Below are 25708 nucleotides of genomic sequence, written 5' to 3' on the forward strand. Positions count from 1 at the left end.
TAAAGGGTTTCACTATGTAAAACATGACAGTTCATTATATGCTGTTATCTCTGGTATTTTTTTTCTCTCAGGATTAAAGAGACCAAGAATGACTGAGGAGAACATGTTTGTGAGCTACCATAGTTGTAGCTCAAGTTTACATAGAATGCCTGACTTAAATGAAGCTTCCTCTAATGCAAATTAAAAGAATCAAAATTCTGTATATCTGGCCTTTAGAATCACACTTGAACTTATATTTTATGCACTATAATTTATAGGCAATTTAAAAAAGTATTGTAACCTTTCAGGTTAAAACAGGTTTTAAAAAGATTTATTCAACAGAGATGTTCATGACTCAGAAGTGTTTCAAGTTAGTTTTGGGAAATTTAATTCATCACCTGACAGAGTGATTTCACTTCAACAAAAATAAATTTGAGTTTATTTTCAAAACACAAGTATCCATTCCATTTCTTCTACATAAATCTATTCATTTGGCCTAAATCCAAAGAGTTAAAATGAGAAATTCTATGGTCACTCAACCTTTTAAACTACTGTTCAGAGAGGATTTTTTTTTTTTTTTTACTATTTAGTCATGTTTTTATAACCTAAATTATCAACTAATCATAGAATATGAGAGATAATATTGTTCAATGCCCAGGCAGGAAGAAATGAGAGAAGACAAGCACATGCCTCGTCAAGCACCCCTCCCCGCCCTGCTTGTGGGGCCGACCTGCTCTCGCCCGTGAGCACAGTCAGGCTGGGACAGCGTCTGATTCTGATGAAACTACATTCTCCCTAGAATCACTGTTTCAATGGTGATGTTTTTTATTAAAAGAACTATTTAAAACACGTGATAAGAAATTTGACTTTTATAAGTATCACAAATAAATTTACTTAAAATTAGCTCAGTTACATATTTTTTAAAAAAATTTCAGAACCTCTCCCCACCAATGTCCATAAACTAGAACAGGTTTGCATGAAACCTGCGGTCGGACTTCGGAGCGTGACCAGGTGACAGTCCAGGTGCTCTCTGGCACATTTCTCTTGTCACTGAGAGACAGTCACAAACAAAACATGTTTCTTGCCTGGATAAGTAGGAAGAACTCACTTTTAAAAGAGCTTCATAAAACGTCTATGAAAGAGAACTGGTAACATCAGAAGAGTTCCAGCACTTCAATTGAATATAATTCTCTACTATTCTTTTCTTGATTTAATTTCTGCAGCTCACGAAAACTTACTTCAATCTTGTTGAGCTCGGAACAAATGCATATCTAAAGAAAAAAAATTTCAGAATAACTTTTACTATGAATTCTACATGTGTACAAGCCCTCCATGATTACTTATAACCATTTGAAGAAAAAAAATTAAGAATAAATTATAATTTAGGTGATACTTAGCTACAAACAGAATTCAGTGTTACATATTAACAACAACAACAAAAAAAAAATCACACACCTGAGATTTCACAAACTTGTAAAGACTTAACAGTAGCCTTTTTGCTTCTGGTACCATTACCACAACAGTAAAATTAGCATCTAGCAGGAGGCATATCCAATCCATAATCTGAAGATAAACAGGAAAAAGGAGAGTTAAGATTTTAAATTTAATTTTAGGTATATTCATTTTACAAAATCTGTGATTGTATCAGTTTTAAAAGAATAACTCTTCTTTACAAAAATATGAAAACTTTATTTTGGCAGTAAGAGAATTTCTAAACACTATAAAAAGACTCTTCTCTGCTTTTATATTTGCCATTTTACAAGTGTAATACATCTTTTTCATCGTATTCCTCAGTTAAAAAAAAAAAGGCCAGAGTGATATTTAATACAAGGGAAAGTTAGTACTTATCTTTTTATTTAAAATTTTTTTGATAGTTACTGGCAGTTCTCTCCTAATTCTGACAGATACACTAAGCCCAAAGAACAGGTTGTTGAGTATTAAAGATGAGCTACCATGAACTAAAATAAAATTTTTACTATACATCTATTAAAACAGCCTATGTAGTTCTCCATTTCCAAATAGTATAGTTAACATGCAAATACCACTATCATGAAAAAGCATTAAGGAAACCAATTATCTATTTGGGTGGAGAAAAGCTGATCCCTATGAAACTCCTTACACCAAAATAGATTTTATATGTACTAAAGAGCTAAACACAGAAAAGGAGACCATGAATGTACTAGGGAAAAAATAGTGTGGCTATTTAAAAAAATTTTTTTACATTTATTTTTAGAGAGAGAAGGGAGGGAGAAAGACAGGGAGAGAAACATTGATTGGCTGCCTCTGGCATGCTCCCAACTCCTGGCCTGCAACCCAGGCATGCACAACAGGGAATCGAACTGACGACCTTTCAGATCGCAGGCTGGTGCTCAATCCACTGAGTCACACCAGCCAGGGCAGTGTGGCTATTTTTAAACTTTGGAGTGGAAAGGGAATTAAGCAAAACATAGCCACAAAGAAGCCATAAAGAAAAAGTTTAATAATTTTGATAGTATAAATACTGAAAACTGATCTACGGCAAAGAGAACACTAAAGAGGCCCTGGCTGGGTAGCTCCGTTGGTTTGAGAATCATCCCAATTTGCCAATGTTGCCGGTTTAATTCGTGGTCAGGGCACATACATCAACAAGTCAATGAATGTATAAACAAGTGGAATGACAGGTCAATATTTCTCTCTCTAAAAATCGATTAAAAAAATAACACTAAAGAGAATAAAAAGACAAGTGATAGGAAAAAGTATTCATAATGTATTTGATAAAAAAAGGCTAATTTCATTAACATACAAAGAATTCTAAAAGTTTTTAAAAATTGCTGCAACTGGGAATAAATCTGCAAGTAAATTTTTATAAGCCAAAATGAAAAATATGAACTGTAATAGAAAAATGAACAAAGATCCCAACAAGACAGTTTACAAAAAGGAATATAAGTAGGCAAGAAAAGATGGTCCAACTCTCTCGTTATCAAGGAAATGCAAATTAAAATAAAGCACCATTTGGTTACTTATCTGATTGGCAAAGTGTAAAGCCTCAGACCTTGGTGGTAGTATTACCTATTGTCACAACCCTTCAGAAAGGTAATACGGCATTTTCAAAACAAAAAATGTAGCCCTGGCTGGTGAGGGTCAGTGGACTGAGTGCCGGCCTGAGAACCAAAAGGTCACCAGTTTGATTCCCAGTCAGGGCACATGTCTGGGTTCCAGGCCAGGTCCCCTGTTGGCAGTGTGCAAGAGGGAACCTATCAATGTATGTCTAGCACATGGATGTTTCTTTCTCCCTCCCTTCCCCTCTCTCTAAAAATAAATAAAATCTTAAAAAATATATGAAAAAACAAAAAATGTGTGTGCTCACTTTATTCAGTAATTTCATTAATGGAAATTTACCCAACAGGTATGCTCTCATAAATATACAAGAATATTCAGAGTAAAATGCTCACTGAAGGTTTGTTCACAATATCAAAAAACTGTAAACATCTTAACTGCTGATACATGGGGGATTGACGAATTAAGATTTTCCACACCCTGGCTAGCGTGGCTCAGTGGACTGAGTGCCGGCCTGCGAGCGAAAGGGTCACCGGTTCAATTCCCAGTCAGGGGAAACAGATCCCCAGTTGGGGGCATGTGAGAGGCAACCACACACTGATGTTTCTCCCCCTCTCTTTCTCCCTCCCTTCTCCTCTCTCTAAAAATAAATAAATAAGATCTTTAAAAAAATCAGGAATTTAAGATAAATTTAAGTTTGTTAGTATAGAATTAAAGCTTTAAAAATCTATCTGCCAAATTGAGAGATCCTCCCACTCTCCCAGTGGTTTCTCTATAGGATGAGGAAGGAAGTTCATATGGACTAGCAGACAAGGAGAAATTGGTTATTGAATTCCACGTTCTGACACTATATATGAACTTTTTAAACAGATTTTTCCCACCACCAAATAAAAGTAAAAAAAAATTACCTCACCTGGCTCAGGCTTGGCGGGTGTATTCCAGGGAGAGTCATAGTAGCATTTTCACTACACTTCAAATAAAGGAAATACAAATACTGCAGAAACAGCTGGGTGGGAAAATAAAAAGGACAATTTATCACTTTGACAGAGAAATGTTCTCTCCACATAAAGCTAACAACAAAGAGACTGAAAGGAATTTTAAGAGGCTACTGAATTTGACTATCTGAGGGCACAAAAAAATGAATAAAATGCAGTCCCCGCCATCAATGAGGAGTTCATTTGATTTGGAAGGGATGAATGGATGGATGCGGGGGGCTCATTTTGGTTATAAATAATAAGTAGAGAGGAGACATTCCTTCCCTGAGCAATTCTTTTCAGTTTCTATTCATTCATAACTTAGATGGAGTAGCCTGCCTTCAGGTTCAGCACCAGGAACACGCTAAGGTCTGCCACCCAGAAATCACTGCAGTCTCACCTAGAGAGAATTTTTCATGATAAGGGCTGGGAAACCTCTTAATTCACATGAAGGAAGCTTTCACTCTAACCAGCTTTTGAATGCCTTAACAGCTGGTGAGAATAAAGCAGCAGAATTTAAACCAGAAGTAAAATTCTATAGGATTTGTAAGAACACTTACAGTGATATGTTGTGCTGGGATGTCTTTCAAGTGAGGCAGAATAAATGTTTCACTATATGCTGAATGAAGAATTGCATTTCTATTCAGGAATAAAGGAAAATCTTATGAGAATAAATAGAGGCTTCTCTACTAAAACTATAATTCCCATTCCCAATCATTTTTAAAAATTTATATGAAAGTTTTACTTTTCTAGAAGAATTCTATCTCTGAACATCCTCCTAATCACTAAAGATCATTCTGAATAATTCACTATGATAAGTAATTGATATTTGTTCAGAATACCAACTTTAGAATTAAGAGAGATTCTACCTCAGTAAGGCTTCTTACACAAGAAAACAGGTTGCCCTGGCTGGTGTGGCTCAGTGGGCTGAGTGCGGGCCTGCAAACCAAAGGGCTGCCACTTTGATCCCCCGTCAGGGCACCTGCCAGGGTTGCCAGCCCCTTCCCAGTTGGGGGCCGGTGAGAGGCAACCAATCAAGGTATCTCTTGCACATCAATGTTTCTCTTCCTCTCTTCCTTCCTTCCCTTCTCTCTAAAAATACATACAATCTTAAAAAGCAAAAGCTATTATAAAATAAAGAAAACCGGTTTAGGTAAGTTGTTTTAAAGCAGCATTGAATGTACTCCATTTTTAAGCAGAAACTGATAAAAACTGAAAAGTAAAAACCCTAATTACTCTTCAGTTGTTGCTTGGCATTTGACTCTACACCCCAGAAGGGAAAAATACAAGGGAAATGTTTCAAAGGATACAGCAGAGCTGCTCTTTTTGGTATCACAGGGCAAGAAGTGGTCTCCTCTTTTGTGTCCTGAGGCTTCTCCTTTAATTCCCTCTCACAGTTATCACAGTTATCTTCTTCAGGGATGAAGCCATTCTGGAGAACTTCAGTTTGCGCTTCCATTTTCTCATCTTGTACAGCATCACCATAGCCAGACACTGACTCCATATTGACATTTGTCTCTTGCAGAGTGTTATCACCAATGCTATCATGTTAATTGAAAGCAAGAAAGTCTCATCACTCTTTGAACTTACTGTAAAAATTTTCATTTCCTAAGGGTTGAAAGTTTTAGAAATCAAATAATATAAGGGATTATAAACGCAGTGAACAAAAAGGACCACTGGTTTCTAACTTACCTCAAGAAAAGCTTTAAGCAAGCACAGGTGACCGCTTCAGGAATGTCAGGGAACTGCTGCAGGCAGAGCTGTAACATCTGCACATCGGACTTTTCTAAGGCAACCTCCATCAGGCCAGGGCACAGGCTGAGAAAACATGTATCATCTTTACATATTAAGAAAAATCTCAATTGCAAATAATGTATAAACTTTTTCAGACTATGGGAATCAGAACTATACAAAAGATCAACAAAAGTTATGCATGTAAAGATTGGTATACAAATATTTACCTGTAAGAAAGCACATGCATTTGGATAAGCTGCATCAGAGAGTTCCGAGGATAAAACGATGGTTCTGTTTTACATCTTCCCAGAAGTCCCATTACTATGTCCCCTATAACAGTATGAAAGTCAGGTGTCCGCTTAATAGCCAAAAATTTACGTAGTTCTACTTCAATGTGTTTTTCTGAATCTTTCTGAAAAGGCAGAAGTAAAGAGTTCAGTACATTAGTAAATGTCACTCTGAACTTAAAAGTGTCCTAGTTCAACAATGAAAAAAAAAAAGTATGTATGTATTTTTAGAGGGAGGGAGAAAGAAAGGGAGAAAAACACTGATGTGAGAGAGAAATACCAATCAGTTGCCCTTGTACACGCCCCAACTGGGGACTGAACCTACAACCCGGGCACATGGCCTGACCAGGAATTGAACCAGAGACCTTTCGTTTTGCAGGACAACGCCCAACCACTGGCATCGCTCTAGTGAGGGCAAGTTTTTAAAGTCACTAACAGAAGTCATGCATTACCTGAAACTGGAGTTGATATTACAATTTGCTGCACGAAGACAAATGGTAAATTAAAAAAAAACAACACAACAATTCAAGGGTTTAGAAATCTAATCTTTAAGAGGATAAATTACAAACATATTCAATATAAAATTGAATAAAATATTGATGAGGGCACCACTATCACACAAAATGCTTAGTGAGGCAAATAAGCCAAAGTAATGGATCACTTTAAGATGTACAAATGTTTACTAGAACTATAAAAATGACCATAACGCCCTGGCTGGCGTGGCTCAGTGGACTGAGTGCTGGCCTGTGATCCAGGTCGTGCAACTAATCAATGTTTCTCTCGCAAATTGATGTTTCTCTTCCTCTCTTTCTCCATCCCTTTCCCTCTAAAAGTAAAAAATACGTAATCTTAAAAAAAAATCATAAAAATAAGATAGAATAAAAAGCAAATAGGATTTCTTTTAACCATTTAATTTTTTTAAAAAATATTTTATTTATTTTTAGAGAGAGAAGGGAGGGAGAAAGAGGGGCAGAGAAACATCATTGTGTGGTTGCCTCTCTCGCATGCCCCCTACTCCGGACCTGGCCTGCAACCCAGGCATGTGCCCTGACTGGCAATCGAACTGGTGACCCATTGGTGAGCAGGCCAGTGTTAAATCCATTGAGCCACACCAGCCAGGGCTTATTTCTAATATTTTTAAATATACCTTTATGGCTGATAAAAGCTGTTTGGATACTGGAACATCTGGCTGTACACTTGCTTCAATTTTCCGTCTTCTTAACTGTAATTAAGTATATAGATTAGATCTTAAAACAATACAAAAGCTCCAGTATTCAGTTAGAAGAATATAAAACATCTCAATGGGACTAGCAAACTTATGTTCTAATCACAAAGTTTTTGTGATAGTTTACTGTGTTATAGTGAAAAATGGGCTTATTTCTAACTTAAATATCTTTAATATTTTTAAAGTTATTTTTTAAATTTTAGTTATTTATTTACATTTGAATCTCTCTTTTTTTTAATCCTCACCCAAGGACTTCCTTATTGATTTTAGAGAAAGAAGAGAGCAAGAGAGAGAGGGAGAAAAACATCAATATGAAAAACACTGATCCTGTACATGCCCTTACTGGGACTTGAAGCTGCAACCTTGCGGTTTATGAGATGATGGTCCAATCAACTGAGCCACACTGGCCAGAGCCCAGTGGTTTTTTTTTGTTTTAATTTATTTATTGATTTGAGAGAGAGAGACTGATTGACTCTTGTATGTACCCTGACCAGGGACTGACACCACAACCTTGGCATATGGCAGGGCATGGGTAGGGGGCGGGTTGGGCAATAGGAGGCAGAGCTCAGGCGAGTTCCCCTAGGGCCCGATTTCTAACAGGCCCAGGTAGTGGTCTGCGGCCCTAGAGTTAGGGACTCCTGCTTTAACCAACCAAGCGAGCTGGCCAAGGCCTTATTCACTGGGTTTTTTTTTTTTAAACATAAAACCCTTATATTCAGGAAGGTATTATTACTATTTGTGAATTGGCCCCTTTGCATACCTGAAATTTGTCCAAAAACATGCCCATAAAAATTAACTACTAAGATACAAATATCACTTTTGGATAAAGGCTGTTGGGTTACTGAGTTTAGGATTTACTAATGAACGAAATAGAAACAGACTCATTGATACAGAGAACAGACTGACAGCTGTCAGAAGGGAGGGGGTTGGGCAGCTGGGTGAAAAGGTGAAGGGATCAAGAAAACAAAAACAAAAAATCCCTAAAACCTCACAGACACATAACAATGTGGTGATTATGAAAGGAAAGGGGGAAGTGGGGTGGTAGGAGGTAGAAGAGGGTAAAGGGAGATAAATGGTAATGGAAGGAGACTGGATGTGGGGTGGTGCACACACAATACAATTTATAGATAATGTATTAGAGAATTGTACACCTGAAATCTATGTAATTTTATTAACCATTGTTGCCCCAATAAATTCAAGTAAAAAAAAGATTTAAACTGCCCTGTCATTAAGATCAAAGCTGGAAGAGTTGTACAGATATGAATTGTTAATTCAGCCCTTTTTCGTTTTATAATATTTGCATCAATATTTGTATTTCAACTACTGAATTTACCACTCTCTTTGAGGACTCTGAGTTCTGGGATCCAACTCCATATCCCTGGGAGGCTTCCCAGTTTACAAAATGAGGCATGGTGTGAGTGCCTAAAAAAACACAGAACACACAATCTCTAGAATTCTTTGACCTATGGTATTTGCCCAACCAATCAATGAAAAACAAAAAACAACCACTCAGGCACAATTCAGGCAAGGCTTTAAAGCTCATTTCATTCTACTGAAAACTGCAGGTCAGTTAGTCATAGTATAGTACAAGGCTATGTGCTCAGCAGCATTAAACCAAATAGATGAGCCCTGGCTGGTGTGGAAGATGAGACCATTGGTAAACCAGGACTCTCTCACTGTCCCTTAAGGCAGAAAAACTCTGGTGTTCAAAATCACAGCACAGCTTTTTAGCCTGTGCCAATACTGGAATATGGTCTATTCCCAAGATAGGTACTTGGGTCAAAAAAATTTCAATAATCAGCGGCAAATTTCAATATTAAGAACAGGCTCTGAAAATTGATGGTTGTAGAAATCTATGTATCAAACCGGAAGTTAATAAAATGGTTTATATTAATAAAACAAACTAGTAAATTCCTACCTGGATCTTGACTATGCTTGAGTTTCCCAAGAGCACCTGCTAATGATGACACTTCACACTTGTATGGAATCACAGACAGAAGTTTTCCATGTAGCATAAACAAATTTTCCCCGTAATACCAGAGCTACAAAACAAAGTTATCAAAAAATATAAACATTTTTCCCTTCTATGACCTAATTCAACAATGTAACTTGTAACAGTAACATATGGTGTGAACAATCTTAATATAACACAAAAGGCCATCACAAAGTTAATCAACTTTCCAGAATAATCTCATGTACAACTTATTAATTTGGTAGGTTTACATAGCTCTTATTTTTGCCCATTTCTGAATGAAACATAATTTAAAAGATATTCTCGACTCATAAAAATCTGATCTATACATTGTTTAAAATATGGTAATATACATCTATTAACATGATAATTAACAAGGCTACTGTAACAAGGGTACACGATAATGGTGTGTTAAATTAGAAAGGACTGGTTTGAATGGTGCAGTTTAGTGGACTGAATGCCGGCCTGTAAACTCAAAGGTCACCAGTTCCATTCCCAGTCAGGGCACATGCCTGGGTTGTGGGCCAGGTCCCCAGCTGGGGGCATGCGAGAGACAGCCAACTGAGATACCTCTCACACATCAATGTTTCTTTCTCCCTCCCTTCCCCTCTCTCTAAAACATAAATACTTTTTAAAAAAAAAGTATTTCATTTATTTATTTTTAGAGAGAGGGGAAAAGAGGGAGAAAGAGAGAGAAAGAAACATCAATGTGTGGTTACCTCTCATACATTCCCAACTGGGGACTAGTCTGCAACCCAGGCATGCACCCCCACTGGGAATCGAACCAGCGACCCTTGGGTTCGCAGGCTGGCATTCAATCCACTGAGCCTCACCAGGCAGGGCTAAATACTTTTTAAAAATAAGGCAGAATTTAATAGAATCTAATTATTCCAATTATGAAATTGTAAAAATAAAACAGGTATATCAAAACTCAAGGGAATATGGAAATCAAAACTAAGTTTGTTAAAGCAGTGATATTGTTAGTGGTTAATTTCGTTAAAATTATGTTTAAATAAATTAGAATTAAATTGTATGTTGAGAAATCTCATCTCCTTATTCAATACTTAATAATTATCAAGAAATCCTACTACTTCAATTTACATGTTTATATATGAATATTCATTTATTAAACAACTAAACTGATACTGAGCACCTCTGCTAGACAATGGCGACACACCGGAGAACCACACAGACAAGGAACCTTGCCTCAGGAAGTTTAGTCTAGTCTGCTTAAGTATTAATTCTCTAAGTACTGTCGTGTAATTTCATAATAATGTTTAACACACAACCTAAAAGACTAATTTAACTAGCTATAATTAATCTTATGTAACGAAACAAGCAACCAGATTAAATATAATCTTTTAGGTAAAAAAATATTTCTTAACTCATTTTAATTAAAAACTGCCAGCACCCTCCCTCCTGGGAGCACATCCACGCCTTTCTACGCCTTTCTACCCCTCAGGCGTGAGTCTCCTAAACTCTAAGGGACGCCCCCCCAGACCTGTAACCTGAGGAGCAATGGGAGCGGTTCCCCGGCTCCCCCCGAACCCGTCTCCAAGGCGCCCGTTTCCCTGCCTCCCAGTGAGCCAGAACAGCCCTGCTGAGGCCCTCCTGTTGCTTCTTCTATCCTAAGCCCCTTCTTGTTTCACTGTCCCTAGTTTTAATAAATATACTCAAAATAAGCAAAGCAAAAAACCTGTCACAATATTTAGATCAAAGAGGTCTCTTCATTAGGCACAAAAATAACTAAATTTGAAAAAAATCCCCAAGTGCAAAAACTTACTTGACCACTGGTACCTTGTGGTAATTCTTTTGAAATCTGTAGTGTTTGAAATTTTGTGTTCCATATGGAGAGGCATTCTGTAAAAGAAGGCAGGAATTCAGAAGTCCCAAGAATAAATAAATATATGATGCCTTACAGAAGGACAAAGGGTGAGTCATAGTTAAACACAGTCTTGCTTTATTAACTATAAAAATGAGTAATGACAATAGAGAATGCCATAGAAATTCCCATGAATCAGACCTCATGACAAGAAGAAATGGACATCTGTGGGCATAGGGCATATATGGGATATCTGTGTACTCACCCCTCAATTTTGCCATGAACCTTCAACTGCTCTAGAAAAAGTCTTTTCCTCTTTTAAAAAACTGTTGTTCAAGTACAGTAGTCTCCATTTTCCCATCATAAAAAAAAAAGTCTTAATAATAATAATAATAAAACAATAATATGGTTTTATGGGAAGATCTCTATAGCTCAGGTAAGGTAAAACTCTCACAGTGAGAGTTTTATACTTAAATGTTACTGGGTTTTTTGCTGGTAGAATGAGAACCAGCAAAAAACCTGGGTTGAGAGAGAGAAGTACAGCATGGTAAAAGGATTAAGAGCCAGGACTTAAGAGGGAGGAGGCACAAGGCATAATAAAGTCAACCTGCTTAGGCAGAATCCTAGCCCACTACTTAGTTACTTAACACCTTAGTTTCCTGACTTGTAAAATAGGGATAACTGTAGTTGCTCTCATAGGTTTTTTGGAGGATACAATTTACTACAAATAATGAGATAATTTAAGTGAAATGCCTAGCACATAGCTATGCCATCACTAGAAGAACAAAGTACACAGGTAAGAATGGGCATATTAAGTTTGTAGTCAATAGGGAGCATGGCCTGAATAAAGCAGAGGGTTCTTGCTCCTAAGTTAGAAGAGACTGGAAAAGGTGGATGGAGTCTAGACTGTAGGAGACCTGAATGCTAAACAATAGATTCTGAGTTTTAACGTGTAGGCTGAGACACCCCAGTCTTGCACTGGCCAGGGAAAGCTGCGTCTTTCATGACAGATGACAAGTCTGTGTGTGTTGAGGGGTGTTTGGGGGTGAGATGATGACGTGAATTCTGCTCTGAAGTGACAGAGACAAAAAAACCCCAAACACACTAGCAGTTCCCAAATTTCAAGCTAAATCCAGGGGATTTCTATTCTGTGCAAATGTCGCCAAGCTATGAATTGAATGCTCTAGGTAAAGGGCTTACCCATGATTTAAATGCCTACCGGCTGGCATGAACATCTAAAGTTTTTATTTCTTTAAGACATTTGTCAGGAGCAAAGCAGTGATACAGGGAAATGTTTTAGAAAGAGTAACAAATGCAAGATGAAATCAAAGACTCATTCTAGACGAACTTGGAAGCTAAAAAAAAATTATTTAGGGTGGTAATAAGTAAATGGGAAAAAAAGAGATTAAAAGGTACACTTAGAAGGAGAAGTTCAAAGGACTTCTTAGTGACTGGATTTTAGTTACCCTTAGAAGCTGGCAGCGGTGGTCCCAGGACGGCTATGTGATCTTGATCCAGGATGGTGAGCGCAACACCGTTTCGAGCATTTCCAGAAACTACCGTCCTGAGCAACAGTGATCTAACTACCCTCTGATTGTGATTTTTTTCTGGGTCATCACTTGGATGTATTGGTATCAAGGTTTCGTATATACACCCATCAGAGTCTGTTGAAAACAAGAAATTTGTTGTTCAATACTGGATAAACAACAGTTCTGTATTTGTTATACTTAAATGTATGTACTAGTTTGTTTACAAGAGTTTCCTAATTTGATACAAGATCCAACCAAAAAAGTAAATATTAACAATCACATCACTTTATGTTTTCACGTAAATATACTACAAGCTTAAAATTGAGGAAAGAATATCATTAATAAAAGTCTTGGTAAGAAATGTCATAATAGTCAAGAAATAAACTGTAAATACCTATAAAGAAATATGAGAGGGGACTATCAGGGATACAGACAATCTAGTCATCAAAAGGCTGTATCTCTCATCAGAAATAATAAGCATTATGGTCTATGCATTACATTTCTTGTCACTCCATCACCCTCAATACCATATGAAATTGCTGTTTTTTTGTAGGTCAACTGCATTTTGGCAATTTCATGTGGTTCTAGGAACGTTACAGGAAGATTTTATGACCCTTTGGTTTAGATTCCCTATTTCAATGTTCACTAAGTTAAAATATAACTGGCAAATGTCTATTTAATCATAAATATGTCCTATAGGTTAAACTTCAAGAAAACCAGTCCCAGTCGAGCAAAGGCATCAAGCAGACTACAGTGACCTTCTAGGTATGATAAACAATGACAACATTTTTCTTAACAGCCATTGCTGTTCTAGACATCGGCACACTGGAAAACTTCATGATGATCTGCTCATATTTTTTTCCCCATAACCTTCTCAAAACAACTTCAAGAGAAGTCAAAAAGGGCTAGGAGGAGAGGGTACAGAAAGGCATTTCTTTTCCCAAGGCATAAGACTGCAGTTATATTTTAGACCATTATATAGAGATAAACTCGAAGGCATTAAAAAAATATGTAAAACATTAACTGGCTTAGGCCAAGAGTGCTTTGTTAATTTCCTTTTACCCACCTGTCTCCATCACTGTTCAAAGAAGGGCATACTAAACCTTAGGACTGGAAAAACGGAATGGGGGGGAACAACCTTAGATATTTTATGGTTCACTAATTGTGAAATCAAAGAATCCACTAATCAGGAAATCAAAGAACTTGGTCTTATTATGATAAAGATTACAGGTAACTTTTTCTTTGTTGTTAGTATTGTATTATTTACTGCTTATGATAAATTTTAAAAAATAAAAGTTATCTACAGAGAACCAGTGACTTAAACATGACTGGACATGGCAAAGTGGAAAGAGTGAAGGCGTAAGTGCTTATAAAGAGGCAAAAAAAGGGAAGTGCTACAATGGAAAACTACAAAAACAACTGCTCTCCTATAGTAGTCCTCTATTTATGGCCACTGTAAATTTAAAGAAAAATACTTACTTAATGACATCAAAGAGATGAATTTACGATCCACAGATGCAGTAAAACTCTGTATAACAGACTTTTCTTCTTGTCCAAGTAAGAGTGTGTATTTGCTTAAGACACGTGAGTTAAGCTTTTGTACATAAGCAAAGTAATTTCCATGCTGCAAAAAAGGTCATTTTATTAAAAAAATGTTCTCATTTCAACCAACTATAATTGTTAAAACCAGTTGTTGCCCTTATCTAATTACTTCAATAGATGCTTAAAAACCTCTTGTCCAATTAAATGTAAAATGTTATATTTCAACCGCCTTTTTAGTATTTAAAAGATACAAAAAAAATCTTCTGAAATACTAAAGTCCAATTTTAGTTTTAAAAATAATGGGCTTTTAAAATGTCATGCACCATGGTCCAGGAATTATCACTTACTTTTTCAGTAATGAAGATTAAAAGAGGATGCCTAAACACCATAAAAACTTTTGTCCACCTAAAAAAATAAAAAGTATAAAATGTCAAATCATCAGCTGAGAGAAACATACCATCAATCTAAATTTAAGAGAATATGTTTATATATTTATTTTAGAGCCAGAGAGACACGAGAGAACACTTAATTTAGTGTTCCAAAATACAGGGGAGGGCAAAAGTAGGTTTACAGTTGTGTCTGTGAAACAGAGTTTATTCTTTTATTAACTTTATTATTTTTCATACGAACAACTATAAACCTATGTTTGCCCCATTTGCCCTATGGGTAATTAGTAGGTATTTCTCTGTCAAATGCACCTCTGGATTAAATGAAAGATGCTGAACTTCCCAGAGTCTTAAAGTCGGTGATGTGATTTGCAAAGTTCCCAGGGGGGAGAGGGGTATGACAGCAGGCAGTGTTTCCCAAACTTGGTGTCTCCTAACTGCCTTCTTAAAGTGACAGCGGGAACGGAGGTGAGGCACCGGAGGGTAAAGGGCTTGTAACCAAGGCTGCATAGCCAGTTTTTGACAAAATGGCTGTTCGAACCCAGATGCTCTATCTTTTTTTCCAGCTGCTCACAGTTTAGAGGCATTCAAAGGACGTCCAAGATGTAACAAACTGGTCATTGTCCACATTGTTCACTAAATACAAGTTTCTCCTTTGACTTCTAGAAATTTAGTGATTCGGGTGGACCTGGAAGCAGCAAGTTAATGTAATGGAAAATGTGATAAAATAATGGGGATTGGAGATACACAAAATAATGAAATTTTCTTTCATCATTTGGCTGAGTCATTTTCCTGGTTCTAATCCCAGGATTTGGGAAAGCAGAGAGCTCAAAACACTATCGTTTCACCAACTGTGAGCTGCACGCTTCCTCAGGGTAAGGGTTCTGACTAAGGCAGTCAAGACAACATGACAGAGGCAAAGATTTTTTTGTTTGGGGATTACTCACTTCATCTTCAATTAACTGACTATCCAGGTCTCTGTCAGTAGAGCAAGACTCATACGATCCTACAGTTTCCTGAATCATCTATCACCTTAGAGGGTTTTGAGGGGTATCATTTTGGTCAAGGTCTATAAAGGGTCTTTAATTAGGCTTTTATTATGTTTATAATAAAAAAAGATTTTATTTATTTATTTTCAGAGAGAGGGGAAGGGAGGGAGAAAGAGAGGGACAGAAACATCAGTGTGTGAGAGAAGCATTCTATCGGTTGCCTCTCACACTCCTCCAACTGGGGACCTGGCCTGTAACCCAGGCACATGCCCTGACAAGGAATCAAACTGGAGGCCCTTTGGTTAGCTAGTCAGCACACAGTCCACTGAGCCACACCAGCCAGGGTCCAAAATGCAATCAATGTTATAAAAAAACATGCAAAGTGCATTTTCATTTTGGTAAAAATTCACTTACAAGTATTGGAACTTACTTAATTACTTCTTCTTCAGAGATAACAGTTTCAATTTTCTGCTGGGGCTCCGCAAGCAAGGCCTCTAAACCACGAATGGCACCTTCCTTGAATAACACCAAGGGTTCTGTCCCTTGTATTGAATGTATCCTATATACCTCAGCTGACAACTGCAAAAATATAAGAATATTTTAATTTTTATTCTAAACCAAATACCACCTAATAGAATACAGACTTTTAGAGACAGCTTATTTTTAAGGGCTGATTTGTTTTCATCTTGATTTAATTCTGCTCTATAACTATGTATGGCTTCAAAGTTAAATCTACAACATAAAATACAGAGAAATCTAACTTTTGCTCCTATTCTGTCTACCCTGTCCCTTGCTGTTCCCCGTAAGTAAGCATTTTTATTCGTTTTTAGTTTATCCTTCCATTATGATTACTGGAACAGCATATTTGGTTAGGTTACAACCAAAACTGGAGGTGGGGAGTGGTATGAATAAAGCCACTAATGCAATTATAAGCAATTCTGGTGCTAAAGACTAATGCCATAATTACAACTATAGCTTGCAATCCCCCCAAAAGAAGTTAATTCTGCTGTATAAAATTCAGTACCTTGTTACTGCAAGAAAAATGAAAAGACTGGTGCCCGGAAACAGCAGTTAGCAGACTAGAAGTTTCAAGGGTCCAGACAAGAAATGCTATTACATATGAATCAGCTCTATTGTAAGCCACTTCTAAAATGAGCCAATTATATTTAGAGTTAGACATTTAGAATTGGAATTTTCTCTATTAACCTAATTTGAGATCCTCAATTTATTAGTAAGAAAAAGTTAATTAACATACTTTAGATCATTAGTAAAAAGGGCAGTTAGTCATGGCTCTTTTCTAATGTATTATGTGCCAGTCTTAAAATGTAAAATGCATGAACTTTGCAGGGTGTATTTCACCTATTTGAAGAAAGGCACAGTGAAGTTGTTCTCACAAGGGACACACCACAAACATCTTAACTCATGGAAACAACTACAATTTTACCATTCAGGAATTATCTGAATACTTAATCCATGGAATAATGAAGTTTATGTTTTCTAACATTAACTCATGAACTGAGACATGTTACCAAGATATACTGTAAGATAACCAGAATGAAAAACTAACTATAAGCTTTACACTCACTTTCACAGAGGTACTAAGATAAATAACCTACTACAATGCAAATTATTCCATCTCACCAATAAGCTAATAAATATGCTTGAAAATCCCAAGACTTACTGTAGCTTTAAATACTTTATCCAGGTTTACATCTTCATTAGTCCATAATCTCAAAACCTTAAATTAAAACATAAAAAGTCAAAAAAGTATTCCAGTTTTCATTTACATGTAATAAACACTAAGTTAATAAGTCAACACTTTGTGTTAAATACATATAAAAGTTTTAAATCTCACCCTGTTATCGTGTACAACAATATACTCTCCCGTTTGAAAGTTGCACACAGCTGGACATGTTATAATCTGACCTTGTTTCACGGACCAGCTCCCCAAGGGTTTCTGATCAGAAACCTAGTAAAATACATACAATATTCAACAAGTCAACTTCTGATTATAAAAGCAATTAAATTTACAATTAAAAATGACAGTATTCAGTAACTGAGCCAACGTGCTGTGGAATCTGCTGGCTATTCATCAGACTGCCCAGAGGACTATAAGTACTGCTTCACACATACAGTTTGAAAATAAAGTTTCCGAGAAACAAAACCTATTTCAGGAGGAAAATGGAATTCCAGTGCATCAAAAGAGTGGGGCAGCTGATGCCTTCCCGTATATACAGTTGGTGGAACAGCATATGCCATGTATCAGCTGGCTATGGCTTCACTCCCCAAGAAGCAGGACTGACTTTATTTAGTTTATCCTCCCAGTAATCTGCTGGTTCAGTTTCCTTCAGCTCTCTGTTGAGTAAGCTGATTAATAAGTGGGTTCTTCTTTGGGGATCAATATTTATTGACTTGTACTAACTGACACCAATAAACCAGTATTCACCACTAAAAAAAAAAAGAATATTCGACAAATTTCCTAAGTTAAAAAAAAAAAGTAGTCATAAAAAGAGAAATTGTTTGATTCCTCTTGAAAGAAAGAGTAGAATGGTGGCTGCCAGGAGCTGGGTGACTGCGAGGGGGTTATTGTTTAACAGGTACAAAGTGTCAGATTTGCAAGATGAAAAGAGTTCTGGACATGGATGGTGGTGATGGCTGCCCAACAAGGTGGATGTACTTAATATCCTGAACTGCACGCTTTGAATTGATGGTTTAGGAGAGTAAATTTTACATTATGTGTATTATACCAGATTTAAAAATATACAAAATAGTACATTTAAAAAATTGATTCCATTGTGCCTTTGAATAGGGGCATGGGAAATTAAGTAGGAATAGCTGGGATCATACCAATCCCAATCAGCCACTCCATTCCTATGCAGGAATTGCAAAATCTTAAGTCCACTTGACAGCCTAGGTGAAGACCAACAGTGTCGTTAGAAGAGTCAAAATAAGCAAATAGTATTGGAAACTGTTTGCAACCTGTTCCAAAAAAGTGCAAAGGAGATTATCCAGCATTTGAAAGACACATAAAACTATATTCAGCAGCCCAGAAAAAAGTGAATTACTTTCTACCCGACCACTAAAAGTAAAGCTGTTTAATAGGTGCGCCTTCAGGCATCAGGATAAAAAGGGGGCGGGGCACATTGATTCCACGACACTCAATTCCAATATTTACACCGCGTACTTAGCTGGCAATAGAATATTCGTGATCAAGATTCCCATCAAGATACTAATAAAGCAAAAACAAAAACAAAAACAAAAACCCCACAACAAAACCCCCTCCCAAACAACCCACAAAACAAAAAGCCACAAAACTTTTCCCCGAAGAAAGGTATGGACACAGGGACAAACCAGTTCCCATCAAGTCGGTCATAACTCTCCTGCCCAACCAAACTCCGTTCAAACCCTTCAGTGGGCAGTTAGGATGACAGAGACCCCACAAGGGGAACTTAGTAAGGCCATCTCCCGGAGATTTGGAGCAAAAGCACAGGTTTCCTTTCCTTTTCGAGTGTAGTCCACGTGCACTCAGACGCTCTGCAGCGCGCAACTCGGAAATAAGCCTCTCTCTCCAGGAAACCGACCGAATCAAACTCTAGGCTTCATTTAGCGTTCTGGAAAAGCGAAGCCAGCTTTCCGGTAAACTCGCTCGACGATCTTTTTCTGAAGCTCTGAGAAACCAATGCTCCAGCTCAGCAATGGGCGAGATGGCCGGGGGGGCGCTCCAATCCTATCGCCCTCACCTTATAAAGGATGACGGTCCTGCTGCTGTCTGTTACTAAAAAGTGGTCCGTTTTGTCGCTCTGCTCCACTCCCAAGAGTCCATCAGGCCCGGCACCCAAGGGTACCGCAGACAGCGTGAATTCCTGCTCCAAGGCTGCCATCTTGGGCAAACCTAGGGTCTACTGCGCATCCCTCCCGGCAGGCTTCGCGCTTTCTCTCGCGAGAACTAGGAGCCCGACTGGACGGAAATTCGCCGAAAGAGAAACCTGCTCTCGGAGCCTGCGACCTCTGGCGGGCAGAGCGGACAAGCGGGTGTGAGGGCCGGTGGGCGGGGCCTGGAATTTGCGCCTAGACTCCACCTCTCAGGACACGCCGCAGTGAGGCCCTGCTGTACTTCCTGTTGAGGAGAAGGGGCGGGGAAGTTCTCACCTGTTGGGTCCGGAGATTGCCGGGCTTTAGTCAGCTGTGGACTTGGGAAGATGGGCGTGGCAAGCGGCCGAATATAAATTAGTGGGTATTTTTTTGTTTAGTTTTGGTTTTTTACTGTAACTTTCTAGGATTTCCTACCACGACCTCCCGGAACATTTTGCCAAAGAAAAAATATTTAGATCTTTATGTAAATTTTTAATAACATTCTGTACCTAAATGGAATGCGTAATCCCCTTGCTTTTCAGAACGCACCGCAGAGATCTGGTCTGTGCTGCCTTTCAATCCCCCCAGGTCGCTTCTCTCGCCTGGTTCTCTGAGCACCAGAGGGGAAGCCTCTCTAGCTTACAGGAAATTCACATTTATCTAATGAAGAAGGTAGAGTTGAGTCCCTGGGGCAATTTTTGACAAGACATCATCTTGCAAGAGAGTCCAGCCCAGGGCCTGTAGGCCTCATGTAACCTGGATGGCTATGGACATGGCCCAACACAAAATCGAAAATTTACTTGAGCCATTTTTTTTGCTCATCAGTTTTTGTTAGTGTTTGTGTATTTAATGTGTGGTCCAAGACAGCTCTTCTTCCAAGTGTGGGCCAGATGCCAAAAGGTTGTACACCCCTGATTCTAAAGAGTTTGAAGATACATGACTGATTCAATCAATAATATAAAAAAGAAATCTAAATAAAAAGATAAATTACTGCCCTGGTAGGGTAGCTCAGTTGGTAAGTGTGTCATCCCATACACCAAGGTTGCCAGCTGGATCCCCTGTTAAAGGACGTGCAGAATGCAACCAACAAATGCATGAATAAGTGGGACAACAAATCAATCTCTCTCTCCCCTCCCTCTCTCTAAAATCAATAATTTTTTTAAAAAAGATAAATTATCCATGTTCTTAGGGAAATAAGGTCTAAATTAACACTTACTAAAAAAACATGTGCCATGTGTTATATCCAAGGCCCGACACCTCCACTGCCGTTGAGATTCGCCTTGCATGTGCGATTTTCTCATGGCAATATTACACACTGAAGATAATAGATATTGTGATGGACTTGGATACTGTAAATTCTTAATAAGGCTAATAGGGCTTTTATTTTTCAACATGACCAAAATATTTGAATTTGTGGTCCCTTTGTTAGTTGAAAAAGAAATACTGTGAGATTCTGCTTTAGACATCTTAGCCTCTGTGAAATCTTCCTTTTCCACCCACCAGAGTTACCACATTTTGCCATGTATAACGCACACCCACGTTTTTGGACCAAACTTTCAGGAAAAAAATCTTTCATTTTAATTTTTTAATCAATGTTTTATTTATTTGTATTTAGAAACTTGTTTTTTGTATTGTAAAGGAATTTTAGCATTTCTTTTTGGACATTTTATGGTACAAGAAATTTTATGTAAAAAATAATTACAAAACACAAGAACAGATTCAAAGTTCAGCTTCTCTACTGTACTGAACCTTGTTTGCTGCATATTGCCCATATTTCCCAGCCTGGACTTTTCCTCCTCCAGGAAGTCTTCTTGGCTCTCTGAGACTGGATTAGATATCTGGTTCAGGGCAGTTAATCATCCAGTGCTGGGATGGCCTAGTTACTCACATATCTCCCCTGTTATGTTTATTTCTTTAAAGGAACTCTGGATTTATCACTTGTATCTGGCATAGTGCCCATCCCATAAAAATCTGTGGGACTAATGAATAAACAGTGAAAACTTACTCATAATATTGAATTTGTGCTTTACCTCTTCTTTAGACTGAATGCTTTAAGACAGGGATTCACGAACTTTGAATTTCAAGATTCCTTTATACACTTAAAATTTATTGAGGCTCATAAAGAGCTTTTGTCTACATGAGTTATATCTATAGATATTTTCCATATTAAAAATTAAAACAGGAATTAAAAATATGGATGTATTCATTTTCAAATAATAAACTCATCATGTTACATAAATAACATTTTTATGAAAGATAAATTTAAAATTCATTTAGTGAGTGGAGTGGCATTATTGTAAATTTTTGCAAATCTCTTTAGTATGTGGCTTAATAAAAGATAACCAGATTCCACATCTGCTTCTGCATTCAATCCATTGTGTTATCACATGTGATACAGCTTATGGACAGCTCCGTGGTGCACCAAAAAAGGACATTTTCATTTTGATGACCATAAAAGGCCATCACGAGAGGGTGACTTTTCAGTAATGACATGAAGGAGAAGAAGGAGCTAATCACATGGTTACCTGAGGCAAGAGCATTCTTGCAGCAAGTGTATAGGACCTGTGGCACAAGCAGGGAGCTTTATTCTAAGGCCGTTACCGTAGTTACAGAGGTGCAAGACGATAAGGGTACCATCAGAGAGGCCTTCCAGTCTACCTTGTCTACAACATTCCATCATTCTCTTAGCAATTTATTTATTTCATTTTCATCACAGTTCGTAATTTTATTTGTTTGCTCACTCACCTAGGCCCCACAGTAAGCTTCTTGAAGTAAGCTTCTCTGTCTGTCACATTCACCTGTGCACCCTCATTTCCTGGCAATTAATAGGTACTCAATAAAAATGTGCTGTTTGAGGGAATGAATCACTTTACATCTTTGTATTCATGGCACCATCCCTATAGTTTAATGCATGTTCGTTAAATAAATCACATTTATATGGCAAGCCACTCTCATAAATGGGATGTGGACTTGATCCATTAGGACAAAGTGCGACCTACTGGCTGAGAAAGCTGGAACTGTACTTGCATGTTCGCCTGTAAATTTGAGTCTGTCTGGTAAACTATTAAAAGAGATTACAATCCTTTTTGGAAAGTTACCAACTATAACAAGGGAACAAGGAGTCTTCAGCACTGGGCTTGCCATTGGAGTGGAGCAAAGTGTTCCACTTCCAAGATGCATCAGTGGAGGTCAGTGACCAAGAACAGGGCCTGGCTCTTCATCACTGGTTAGAGACGTCTAAGGGCTGGTCTTCAAAGGCAGCTGTGACCCTGTACATTTCACTGTGAGCTGTGGGTGTTCGTCATGTTTATGCTGCTTGGTTGCCTAGCTGTGAAGACCAGGGGAAGATATCGCCTCTCATATTCAATTCCTAGAACAGAATCAGGCGATAAACATACAACGTATATAATTGGTAGGAAAGGATGCCTGCCCTTATTCAAAAGGAAGAATGCTACCCATTATGGACATTTCATGGAAGGTTGACAGTTGGTGGCATGCTTGAGTGGGATATAGGAAGTGCTTTGCCAAACGAATATTCTAAAGAGACCATTCTGATAAAAGGATGAATGGTGTGTGTGTGTGTGTGTGTGTGTGTGTGTGTGTGTGTTCGTACATAGATATATATTCCACCAAAACTTTATATTATATGGAAATTATGGTGGTTCTCAAGATGCTCTGAGATGTTTTCAGTTTTAGAATCTCAAAACATTTTTTTAACCATTTTTTTATGTTTAATTGTAAAGCTAAGACTAAAACAAAGAGCAGGGCCGAGGTTGGAAAAATAGTGTGTAAGGTACACCTCCTTTTGTTATGCTTCAGTTTACTGTGCCTTGCAGATATTGAGCTTTTTATTTTATTTTATTTTGTTTTATTTTATTTTTTATGGAGGTAACACTGGTCAACTCCATAACGTTACATAATGTAAATGTTATGTAAAGCGAACCCATGACCTTTTGTTTTACAGGATGATGCTCCAAACAAGTGAGCCACACCAGCCAGGGCACCTCAGTTAATTCTCTTTACAGGAGGAGAAACATAATTATTTGACAACTTACATGAATGAAAATGAAGTAAGTTTTGCAGGTCTAACTTCATCTATCCAGTTCTTTTCAAGCAGAGAGTATTTCGCCTTATTCTTGAAACATTGTTCTTTCTACTTGGGATGTTATTAATATTTTCTGGAATCCTAGAAAGGGTCCAAGAAGTTTCATTTCTTATATTTGTTTTCTTTGGCAAACTTGTTTCTAGAGAGGACATTGTAACCTATTTCCCAGCAGCTTTTAGTGACCTCCTGTGGTTGAAAGGAAGAGACTCACTCAAAATAGACTCAAAATAAAAGGAGCCAGGGATCCCGCTTCTGGGAATATATCCGAAGGAACCCAAAACACTAATTCAAAAGAACATAAGTGCCCCTGTGTTCATTGCAGCATTATTTACAAGTGCCTAGATACGGAAGCAGCCCGAGTGTCCGTCAGTAGATGGGTGGATAAAAACAACTATGGGACATTTACACAATGTAATACTAATTGACCGTAAAAAAGAAAATTTTACCCTTTGAGACAGTATGGATGGACTTGGAGAACATTATGTTAAATGAAATAAGCCACTCAGAGAAAGAAAAATACCGTGTGATTTCACTCATGAGGAATCTAATGAACAAACTGAACTAACAAACAAAAGAGACAGACCCGTAGACGGAGAGCAGGCTGACAGCTGAGGGTTGCGGGGAGGTGAGCGGGTGGAGGGACTGAGCAAGAAGGAAAAAGGACTCATGGACGTGGACAGCAGCGTGGTGACTGCTGGGGGGGAAGGGGTGTAAGGGGACTAAATGGTAATAGAGAAAATACAGTAAACTTTTTTTGAAGAGGAGCTTCCTGTAATAATGAGGCAGCTCTAGGGGAGGCCCTCCTGTCTTTCTCATTGAGCTTCGGTTTCGGTGTGTAACCTCGTTTCCTCACAGCTCTTCCGCAGCAGCTTTTTTTAAAAATCAGCAAGTGGCTATCTTATTTTTACATTTGTCAGTGAGATATAATGTATGTTCCCTGTTACTACTAGTGTTGTTACACTTGAAGAAATGAAGACTCAGAAAGATGAACGGATTTGCCTAATAGCACACATTAGAAAACAGGAGTTTCTAATTAGAAACACAGGGGAGCATCTATGTTTATCGGCTTATCAGGACCCCCCCCACCGCGAAAACCCCATAAGATAAGCCTTATAATGTCTCATACAGGGCCCTGGCCAGTGTGGCCCAGTTGGTTGGAGCATTGTCCCCTAACAGAAGGTCTGTCGGTTGGATTCCCGGTCCAGGTGTGTCCCGGAGGCCAACAATCGATAGTTCTCTCACGTCAATGTTTCTCTCTCTCCCGCTCTACAAGCAATAGAAAAAAAAAATCCTCAGGTGAAGATAATAAAAAAAAGTCTGATACATGATATAAGGAATGTTGAAAACATTGTGCTGATATGAGCCAGACAAAAAAATGACAATTATTGTATGACTCCATTTATGTAAAATGTCCAAATAGGCAAACTCATAGAGACAGAAAGCAGATAGAGGCCTAGAGGCTATCAAGGTCCGGAGGGAAGGAAGGATAGGGAATTACTGTTTAATGGGTCCAGAGTTTCCGTTTGGAATGATGAAAAGGTTCTGGAAATGTATAGTGGTAATGGTTGCACAACATTGTGTATATTTAATGCTACTAAGTTGTACACTTAAGGCTTATTCAGATTGCACGAGTTTGACGTGCATTGTGTGCCCAGTTCTCAGGTTGTGATATTGTATGAGAGTTGTACAAGCTGCTATCATTGGGGGAGGCTGGGGGAGGACATCCACGTACATGTCTTTGTAACTTTCTGGGAATCCATAATTATTTCAAAATTAAAAGTAACATAAACACATAATACCAATACAGAGGACAAAAAAGAGGTCTGCAGTCCCATTCCAAACTAACTTGAGGGCAAATTTAATACCTTGTCCTGGCTTGCTGTGCGTGAGAAATGACCATTCATTCTCCTTGAAGCGAGTTCTCTCTTCCTCAGGAGAGGCTCTCACGTGGCTCACGGTTTGAAAGAGGATGACGCACAGGCTGCTAACCTTCCTTTTTTAGACAGCGTATGCAATCTGTCATCACACTCTTTCCAAGAAGTTAAATGAAAGACTTAGGAAAGTCTCTTCTGCTCTGTCCTTACAAAGGTTCTTTTACAAATGGGAAGTCACTGATTCTAAAATAACAGCGAGCTCGTGTTTTTACCTTGATTCTTCTCCCTTGGTTAAAAAACAAAACCAAACCCAAAAACCTTGCTGGCAGTTATAAGTGGTTTTCAGGAAATCCTCAAGTAAAGATGCATCATTGCAATGCTTGTTATCACTGAGAGCGTGGA

The 25708-nt window shown here is 38.0% G+C and overlaps 1 protein-coding gene and 1 pseudogene across 1 annotated transcript; one reads left to right on the top strand and one right to left on the bottom strand.

Annotated features, from left to right (window-relative positions):
• Nucleotides 1-346: 346 nt before the first annotated feature.
• On the bottom strand, nt 347-19391 carry NOL11 (nucleolar protein 11). Its single transcript, XM_054573054.1, has 18 exons — nt 19216-19391; nt 17331-17444; nt 17157-17213; nt 15906-16054; nt 14448-14505; nt 14038-14182; nt 12496-12693; nt 10991-11067; nt 9154-9277; nt 8569-8657; nt 7158-7232; nt 5951-6135; nt 5682-5807; nt 5300-5530; nt 4550-4628; nt 3929-4021; nt 1435-1542; nt 347-1250 (listed from the first exon to the last, which is right to left on the bottom strand). The coding sequence occupies exons 1-18, from the start codon at nt 19354-19356 to the stop codon at nt 1134-1136; spliced, it is 2166 nt and encodes a 721-aa protein (XP_054429029.1). The 5' UTR covers nt 19357-19391; the 3' UTR covers nt 347-1133.
• On the top strand, nt 17536-17777 carry LOC129070166 (cytochrome c oxidase subunit 7A2, mitochondrial-like; annotated as a pseudogene).
• Nucleotides 19392-25708: the final 6317 nt, after the last annotated feature.

Source organism: Pteronotus mesoamericanus, unplaced genomic scaffold (genome assembly GCF_021234165.1).
Source record: "Pteronotus mesoamericanus isolate MK-2021 breed Mesoamerican mustached bat unplaced genomic scaffold, CSHL_Meso_final contig_246, whole genome shotgun sequence".
Classification (NCBI taxonomy): Eukaryota; Metazoa; Chordata; class Mammalia; order Chiroptera; family Mormoopidae; genus Pteronotus; species Pteronotus mesoamericanus.